Source organism: Suncus etruscus, chromosome 2, assembly GCF_024139225.1.
Source record: "Suncus etruscus isolate mSunEtr1 chromosome 2, mSunEtr1.pri.cur, whole genome shotgun sequence".
Taxonomy (NCBI): Eukaryota; Metazoa; Chordata; class Mammalia; order Eulipotyphla; family Soricidae; genus Suncus; species Suncus etruscus.
Genome location: NC_064849.1, coordinates 662,501 through 672,109, shown reverse-complemented (window position 1 = coordinate 672,109; position 9,609 = coordinate 662,501). Strand labels below are relative to the sequence as shown.

The following is a 9,609-nucleotide window of genomic DNA, read 5'->3' as shown; positions in this document are numbered from 1 at the left end:
CATTTGTCCCTGGCTCTGTGAACTAGGCTAGAGGACCCAAATGCTTTGGCAATGGTAACATCATTGCACCTGACTCGGGGAGCCATCTAGGACGCTGGGGGATCCAATTGCGGTCCTTCCTGGGTCAACTGGGTGCAAGGCAAATGCCCTACTGCTGCACTATCGCTCCGGTCCCATAATTTTATTTATTTTATTTTTGGTTTTTGGGGCCATTGCTGGGGGTGCTCCAGGCTTACTTCTGGCTCTCTGGTTTCGAATCACTCCTATAGGGTCTTGGAGGACCCTCTGTCGTACTGAGGACTGAACCTAGCTTGGCTGATTGAAAGGCAAGTGCCTCCTCACTGAAACTCTCCAGCTTACTCCAGGAACCTATGTTAATTCTTACAATAATTCTATAGGAGAGGGCCAGTTATATGTTGTTGCCACTATTGTTTGTTATTGTTTTCCATTCACAGCGAGGAAACTGAGGCCCTTAGTTCCCACCACTGGCAGATGGGGATTCTGTTTCATCTCCATCTCTACAGACCATGATTGTTTTCAAGCATCCTTCTTTGTTGTTGTTGTTGTTGTTTTTTAGGGGGACCCACACTTGGATGGTACTCAAGAGTTACTTCTGGCTCTGAGCTCAGAAATCACTTCTGGCAATGCTCAGGGACCATATAAAATGCCGGGGATTGAGCCCAGGTTGAATGCATGCAAGGCAAATGCCTTCCTTGCCCGTGTTATTTCTTTGGCCCAAATTCTTTTTTTTTTTTTTTTTTTTTTGTGGTTTTTGGGTCACTACCCGGCAGTGCTCAGGGGTTATTCCTGGCTGTCTGCTCAGAAATAGCTCCTGGCAGGCACGGGGGGACCACATGGGATGCTGGGATTCGAACCGATGACCTTCTGCATGAAAGGCAAATGCCTTACCTCCATGCTATCTCTCCAGCCCCAGGCCCAAATTCTTGTTTTTTTTTTTTTTTTTTTTAATATGGAACACTTCTCAAATTTGCATGCCATCCTTGTGCAGGGGCCATGCTAATCTTCTCTGTATCATTCCAATTTTAGTATATGTGCTGCCAAAGTGAGCACCAAATTCTTGTTTTCTTTTTTTTTTGTTTTTTAGGCCACATCTGGTAACTCTCAAGGGTTTCCCCTGGCTATGTGCTCAGAAATCGCTCCTGGCTTGAGGGGGCGCATATAAGATGCCAGGGGATCAAACCAAAGTCCATCCTAGATTAGCATGGGCAAGGCAGACACCTTACCCCTAGCACCATTGCTCTGGACCCAAATTTTTGTTTTTCTATTTAAAAAAAATTCCAGGGGATCCCACCCCCCAGACCTGGTAGTGCTCAGGGGGTACTCCTGAATCTGTGCTCAGTGATCAATCACTCCTGGTGATGTTCAGGGGGACTCTATATGGTGTTGGGGATTGAACTGGGGTTGACCACGTGCAAGCAAGTACCTTAAACCTTGGTCTAGTGTTACCTTCCCCCCAACTTCCTGTCTATCTTACCTGATGGTCAGACCAGCCCACCGCTGGGGGGGGGTCTGAGGTTGGTAAATTAAGGCCTGGGGGGTGATAAAAGAGAGATTCAGCAACAGAAGGAGTAGAAGGAAGACACGGGGAGGGGGGGAGAGATGAGGGACATCATGGATGCAAAGGCTGGCTTAGCTTAGAAGCCACACATGGTGGCAAGGGCCTTAGAATAAAGCCTTCATGTCTCCTGACTTCTACTGACTGCTTGTGGACCATTTTCTCGCCTTTCTCCTGAACCCTCAGACCCGCCAGGCCAAAGACCCTCTGGGGCAGAGGGGAGCAGTGCCTGAAGGGCAGGAATCAGCCTTTCTGCATCATGATCCCCAGAGGAGGGGACGAGAGATGTCACAGGTGAGTGCCAGGCGGCTTTAGAAGACCCCCACACGTTCTGTGCCCACCTTGCCCTGCTCTGGTTCCCCATGGGTTGCATGTGGGTCCCGTACCCTCTCCTCTTTGAGCTTTCTCCGAGAAAGGCCTCACCATCCATCCACCATCATCCAGCACCATCAAGGACTCTTATTAGTTTAATTCATTCAACAGGACTAGTTTCCCAGGTCCCCAGTCCTTCAGCATGCTTCCATATAGAGATGGGGATTTAGTCTTTATAAAAGGAAGACCCAAAGAGTTGGAGAGATAGCACAGTGGTAGGGGCGTTAGTCTTGCACGTGGCCAACCTGGGACGGACCTGGGTTGATCCCCAGAAATCCCATATGGTTCCCTGAGCCTGCCAGGAGTGATTTCTGATTTCTGAGCACAGAGCCAGTAGTAACCCCTGGCCCAAAGACCAAAAGAAAAGGAGGACCCAAACAGAGATTACTTTATTTTACCACATATTCCGCATTTTTCTATAAAACTAAGAAGAAAGAAATAAAGAAAGGCTGAGGGCCAGGGACCAAAGTGGTTTTGGATGCATTGGTGGGAAATAACTAAGGACAGAACAAAATATCCAAGCCTATGATAATAGAATTAAGGAACCTTGAACTTTGACAATCTAAACTCAAAGAACCCCTTTATACTGGCAGGCCAGAGGGCCATGGGTGGTGGCATGGGACGTACTCTGGGCCATTGTTGGAGGGAGGTTGACACTGGGGGTGGGAAGGGTCCTGACTCATTGGAGATCTCAAATTCAACTAGGAAGGACTCTGTAGATAACAATTGTTTCAATAAATAAAAATTTAAAAAAGGGAAGACCCAAGACTCCGCAGAGAGATCTGTAAACATGGGAACACTCTGGGGACACCCACACATTGGGACTGAGTGGCAAATGGCAGGCTGGCCTCTCCCTGCAGGAGACCCCAAGACACGACCCAAGTGCAAGAGGTTACTTGGAAGGAAGCGCATGGAAGTACCAGTAAGAGGGTGGGACAGGGCTGGGAGCTTGGCCAGTATTGGGGGTCAAGGTGATTACATGGTGGGGGTCTTGGGGAAGCAACTGGACAAGCCATGACCCCAGAAGTTCTGGAGAGAGCCGGGGACTTATCCACCAGTGCTCATGGATCAGGAGGTGGGCACGTTCATTGGAGTAAATCGGGGAAGGGGTGCTGGGGAGGGGAAGTCCCAGGCATAGGACTGCAGGGGTAGACTGATGTCCTGGGAAAGGATTAGGGAGGTCAAGAAGCTTCTGGGGCTGTGATCAGACCTTATCTCTCATCTCGAGGCTGTAATTGCCTTCAGCCTCTCAACAGACTGTGCTGTGTCCTACCAGTAAGAGATATGGGCTTCCATGCCAGCAGGACAGAATTTGCAAGTAATTTGGGGAGACCAATGCCCAGCTGTGGCCTCCCTAGCTGGGGCAGAGGGAGCAGTGCCTGAAGGGCTAGGAACCAGCCTTCCTCATCATGATCCCCAGAGGAGGGGGATGCGAGATGTCACAGTGTGAGTGCCAGGTGGCTTTAGAAGACCCCCACACGTTCTGTGCCCACCTTGCCCTGCTCTGGTTCCCCACGAGTCGCATGTGGGTCCCGTACCTCTCCTCTTTGAGCTTTCTCCGGATAAACTCCCTAAGGACCCGGCTCATCCATCGAGTAGAACTTGGTCCAGTAGATGCAGAGGAACTGGTGATCCTGGAGCAGCTCCATCACCGTGGTCAAGCCTTCATCCAGCCGGAAGCTCTCCTGCTCCTCAGCACCCACCTCCCAGGCGTAGATGGTCAGGAGCTCGAGGGCATAGAGTGGGGGCAGCGCGGCCCGGGGGCACCAGGCTTTCACATACTGTGGAACAGACGGGGAGGGAGACCCCAGGCCTTGGGTGAGGGTGAGCCTAGCCCAGAGGCACAACCCCACACTCCTGTCTCTGTTGCCAGCTACTGGCCTTGCATTCTCAGCCGCCTGCTCTTCTGGCCCTGAGTTGGGGCCCACCCACTTGACAAACACTTCGAGAGTGTAAATATGTCAAGTTGTGTCGAATGTTTCCCACGGTAACAAATAACATAGTTATAATTAAGTTTTTGGCCTCATCTGGTGCTGCTCAGGGGTTACTCCTGGCAGGCACTGGGGACAATATGGGATGTCAGGGATCCAACTCTGGTCAGCCATGTGCAAGGCAAAGGCCCTCCCTGCTGTGCTATTGCTCTGGCCCCCCTTATTATTATTTATTTATATTTATTTATTTTTGTTCTGTTTTTTTTGTTTGTTTGTTTTGGGTCCCTCCCGGCAGCGCTCAGGGGTAACTCCTGGCAGGCTTGGGGGACTATATGGGATGCCGGGATTTAAACTACCGACCTTCTGCATGCAAGGCAAACACCTTACCTCCATGCTATCTCTCCGGCCGCAGTTTCTTCTCACCCTCTGACCCGGTTCCTTCCTGGGCCCTTATCTCCACCCCATCCTAGCGGTTGGCAAGGATACCGTGGCCCTTTTTCCACATGATTTCACACCTTTGGCTTATGGGGGAGCTCAGAGGAGGCCCCTCCAGTTGAGAAATGCTGGTTTGGGTGACTAATCATCCTGATGTTTCGAAATCGACTTAGTCCATACAGACCTTGTGTGTGAATTCTTTTTTTTTTTTTTTTTGGGGGGGGGTCACACCTGGCGGCAATCAGGGATTACTCCTGACTCTGTGCTCAGAAATCGCTCTTGGCCGGCTCCTCGGGGGAGAACCTTATGGGATGTCGGGGATCAAACTCGGGTCCGTCCCAGGCCTGTCACATGCAAGGCAAACACCCTACCGCTGTGCTGTCACCCTGGCCACGTGCTCCCCCACCTCCTAGCTTGCTCAGATTTGAATCAGGCTCTGCCTACTATTCTGACCCTTCCCCTCCTCTGGCTCCCTGTCCTCCGCCTCCTGCTGCACCCCTCTGTCCCTCTCACCTGCAGGTACCAGTGCTTCACCAGCCGCAGGAGGCTCTTCACCTTGGTGGGCCGATGCTTCACAAAGTTTCTCTGCAGTTCACAGAAGGACGGGGAGAAAAGGCCGGGGCTGCCCTCGGCCTGAATCAAGGCCTCGTAGACCGCGGGGTGAGGAGGCTGGGTGTTGGCGACCACGGAAGGTCCTGGGGAGGCAGGGAGCAAGGGTGGATTCAGAAAGCCCCAGGCTGGGGAGGGGTCCTGGAGGGAGAGCCTTCAATGAGGACTGAGACCTCAACCCCTGCTCTTATGGTCAGGTGCGTCTTAGAGAGCGAAAAATACGGTACCCCAGGTGGTGCTTGGGGGACCATAGGGAGGTCCAGATGGAACCTGGGCTGGCACGTGCAAGGCAAGCCCCCTTCCTGCTGTCCCCTTGCCGGTAAAGCTCAGTGTTTGTGTTCACAGCCAGAGATAAGAACCAGTTCCTGGGGCAACCATCTGGGACTAGCCTGTCTGAGGGTCTGGGGCAGCCCTGCCCTTACCCAGGGTCTTGCAGGCAGGGACCACTCGGACAGTCACAGGCTCAGCTGAACTCCAAGAGTGGACGGTGAAGACCAGCGCGTCGGGGGACCCCCCGGACCAGTCTCACGCTCTCCAGCCCCAGGGCCAGCAGGTCTTCCGAGCTCAGGGCCCTTTTCCGGATCAGGCGGAGAACGGCGCTGGTGGCACCTGGCCTGGTCCTGGAAGCTGCGGAGACAGCTTGGGAAGGCCACCAGCTCCACCTCCGTGCTGCTCAGGATTCCCGTGCCGTTTCCGAAGGCGCCCACCTGCCGGACAGAGTCCTGTTAGCTTGGGGCCACTCAGGCCTGGAGGTTCCTATCCAAGCATCACGCCCCTGTAGCCTGGATGGGGTCAGAAGGACCAATGGCCTTTTATTTGGGGGGGGGTCCAACACTCAGGGGTTACTCCTGGCTATGCGCTCAGAAATCCCTCCTGGCTTGGGGGACCATATGGGAGACCGGGGGGACCGAATCGAGGTCCGTCCTAGGCTAGCAGGGGTCACTGCCATCTTTCTATAGTTACTTTAAATCCGCTTTTCTGCTGCTAATAAGTTAGTCTCCACCATCTTGAAGAGAGGGACCCAGAAGTAGACAATACTGAAAATGGCTTTTTTTTGTTTCTTTTTTCTTTTTTTTTTTTTTTTTTTGCTTTTTGGGACCACATTGGGACATACTCAAGGGATACTCCCGACTCTGTGCTCAGGGACCCTATGGGATGGCAGAGATCGAACCCAGGTCAGCCATGAGCAAGGCAAACGCCTTTCATGCTGTACTATTGCTCCCCACTCCAAGAGTTTTTATTTAAAACAAAGGGGGTGGGGTGGGCCCAGAATAATATCACAGAGGGGAGGGTGTTTGCCTTGTATGGGGCTGACCCGGGTTCAGTCCTGGCATTCCATAGGGTCTCCCGAGCCTGCCAGGAGTAACTCCTGAGCACTGTAGGGTGTAGCTCAACTCCCCTCCCCCCCCAAATCTAATCTTCATGACCTCTTTGGAAAACTAAGTCCCTCTTCTTTCTGTCCGTGCCAAGGGCGCAGTGACTTGGGCAGCAGGGTGTCCTGTCTACTAGCTCAAACACAGCCCAGACCCCGCACTCTACCGGAGGGACCCGCTCCTGCCCTCATGCAGTGTGCGTCCTGTCCTCCAAAGTCAATCCTTAGGCCTGTGGGTGGGAGACTTAGTGGCATCCTCTGGCCAGTGAGAACCCTGAAACCAGAGAGGGCGTGTTCATGATGCTGGGAACTCTGGGAGGGGGCAGTCACCCCAAGGACGAGGTCACAGGGCACGGTTCTTCCAGATCTTTCTACCCCAATGACTCAAGCTCGCTGGCTGAGGTTTGGTTGTCCTTGGCCTTATCTTCCCCGGCCCACCCTTTTTACCCACACACAGCCGCCCTTCTCCCTCCTAACCCAGGGTGACATCTGGGCCCCAGGAATGAAATGAACCTTCTAGAAAAGGCTTCGTCCCTTGCTACTGCTGGAGCACATTCAGTTCTCCAGGAAAAGGGTTCACTCCTGGGCATCCGATTATTTTTGTTTGGGTGCTGGTAAGGGAAGGTTTATAGTTCCAATAATGTTATTCTCTTTGCCTGTTGCTCTTTGCTCAATTGTTTTGTTTTTGCTTTTTTAAAATTTAATTTAATATTCTATTTTTAATTAGATAATAATTTATTTAAGCACCATGATTATAAACCATGTTTGTAGTTGGGTTTCAGTTATAAAAAAGAACACCCCCCCCTTCCCAGTGCAACCTTCCCACCACCAATGCCCCCATCTCCCTCCTTCTTTGAGACAGGCATTCTATTTCTCTATTCTATTTCTCTCATGATAGTTGCCAGTGCAGTTACTTCTCTAACTGAACTCACCACTCTTTGTGGTAAGCTTCATATCATGAGCTGGTCTTTCCAGCCCTCATCTCAATCGTCTCTGGGTGTTATTACCATAATGTCTTTTATTTTTCTTAAATCCCACAGATGAATGAAACTATTCTGTGTGTCTCTCTCTCCCTCTCACTCAATATGCTTCCATGTCCGTCCATGTCTAGGAAAATTCCATTCTCATGCTATGCAAAATCTGCTTTGCCACCTACGGAGTTAATCCGAGTCTCTTTTTATGATTTGATGGTTTTGAGGGTTGAAGCGACTCACTCGGGCGGTGCCGTGGGTCTTCGGGAGGTGCCAGGATGGAATTGGGGTCCTGCAGTATCTGGGAGCCTGGGGAGAATCTAAGTGGGGTGGCCAGGAACCCTGGTTCCATATCACCCCTGCTCCATTAGAAGCTCAGCGACCTTGAGCAAGTCACGTCATCTCTCTCTCTCTCTCTCTCTCTCTCTCTCTCTCTCTCTCTCTCTCTCTCTTTCTCTCTCTCTGGACCACACCCAGCAGTATTCAAAGGTTATTCTTGGCTCTGGTGGTGCTTAGGGGACTGTATGTGATGCTCAGGTTTGAGTCAAGTGTTAAACCTGGATTGGCCGTGTGCTAGGCAAGCACCTTACCACTGCATTCTCTCTCTCTCTCTCTCTCTCTCTCTCTCTCTCTCTCTCTCTCTCTCTCTGTCTCTGTCTCTCTGTCTCACCCCACTTCATCTCTCTGAGCTCAGGAAATTCATATTTCTGTGTAAAAGCACAGAAAAGCAGGAAGAACCCCAAAGCAGCACTCATATGCCTGATGAGTGAGAACCGAGAAGGGGGAAAACTGGCCTCTTTTATCTTCCGATAAATAGTAAGTTCAGGGCATCAAGGATGTGAGCTCCTAAAGACTCAGGCAATAGTGCTCAACAAAAGCAAACACCCTCTGCTCTCCCAACTCTAAAATAATCGCACAAAACTAACCATCATCCCCTTCTCTAACAGCCAGCCGCACGACTATGTCCCCCCACCCCCAATTCTACTATACAGCTGCTCTGCACAATGCATTTTCGTCTTTTCTGCCTCTGTTTTTATTTTTATTTATTTATTTATTTATTTATTTATTTATTTATTTGGAGAGTCAGGTGCCAGAACAATAGCACAGCAAGTAGGGTGTTTGCTTTGCATTCAGCTGACCCAGGTTCGATCCCTGGCATCCCATAGGGTCCCCTAAACTGCCAGGAGTGATTTCTGAGCATAGAATTAGGAGTAACTCCAGAGTGCTGCCAGGTGTGGCCCCAATGAAACAAACGAACAACAACAACAATAACAAAGGAAAGAGGTTCGTCCCGACCCCTCAGGATTGAGAAGGGATATACTTTCAGAAGCGAGACTGTTGGCTTTTTTTGTGGGTTCATGTGCCCAAGGAAAGTGGTGTGTGTGTGTGTGTGTGTGTGTGTGTGTGTGTGTGTGTGTGTGTGTGTATGTGTGTGTGTCTGGGGGTTGTAGCTGCAGGAGGGCGATCCTGAGATCCTGGGACAGGAGGATGGCCTGGGCCCCCCAAGTTGGCCGGGGAGTGGAGGGCTGCAGGCTTACCTTGACCACCTTCAGCATCCGCACCTCCTGGTCTAGTCCTTGCTCCCCCTGGAAGCGCTGTTCCCTGAGGAAGGTTTCCACGACTCCTCCAGCATCCAGGCACTGCCTCCTTCCACTCCTGGGTGGGCTGCACCCAGCGGGCCACGAAGGCGTCCAGCTTGGAGGCCGGGGCCTCGTACAGCTCCGGGGTCAGGGCCATCTCTGTCCCCTGAGCCTGGGGAGCAGGGACAGCTAGACAGCCCTGATCACCTACCTGGCCTGTTGGCACACACCCTTTTGTTAAGGGGGCTCCTCTGGTGCTGTCCTCCCGGGGCCCCGTGGGACAAAGAACCAGAGCCGAGATGAAACCAAGGGGGACCTCCTGACCTGGTACCCCTCTGAGAGCGTGTCTACTGCGGCCAGGACACTGAGGGACACTGAGGGACACTGGCCTGAGAGGGGAGGTCTGGGGCCACCTTAACAGGGCTTGGCATTCAGTCAAGACTTCTCTGCTAGGTTTCGATTCCAGCTCGAAGAATTTCTCTTCTGCAGTGACGACTGTGACGTTTGGAAACCGAAATAGATCTTTGCTTCTTTGACTGAAAGATGCAACTTCTTCAGGAGGTTGCAGCTTGGTCCTCTGTTAGTCTCCTCATCTCACGTGGAACATGACATCAGAGTGGGCACGGGGGTACCAGAGCAGGTAACCTCTCTGTCCCCTCCCAGATGCATCAGAAAAATGGGTTGAATCATTACATTGGGAACTGTTAAGAAAACAGTAAACGCAGGTATGGTGAATATAATTATAATTCAGTGTGAATTTTCA

General features: G+C 51.6%; 1 protein-coding gene and 1 non-coding gene across 2 annotated transcripts in view; both read right to left on the bottom strand.

Annotated features, from left to right (window-relative positions):
- Positions 1 to 9,003, bottom strand: part of LOC126001016 (2'-5'-oligoadenylate synthase-like protein) — a 17,842-nt gene extending 8,839 nt beyond the window's left edge. Inside the window, 2 exon segments of the mRNA XM_049768188.1 lie at positions 8,805 to 8,903; positions 8,905 to 9,003. Coding sequence (XP_049624145.1) covers positions 8,805 to 8,903; positions 8,905 to 9,003 — 198 coding nt within the window.
- LOC126003138 (U6 spliceosomal RNA) lies at positions 965 to 1,071 on the bottom strand. The gene has a single exon (XR_007493677.1). It is a non-coding gene; the product is annotated as a U6 spliceosomal RNA (small nuclear RNA).
- Positions 9,004 to 9,609: the final 606 nt, after the last annotated feature.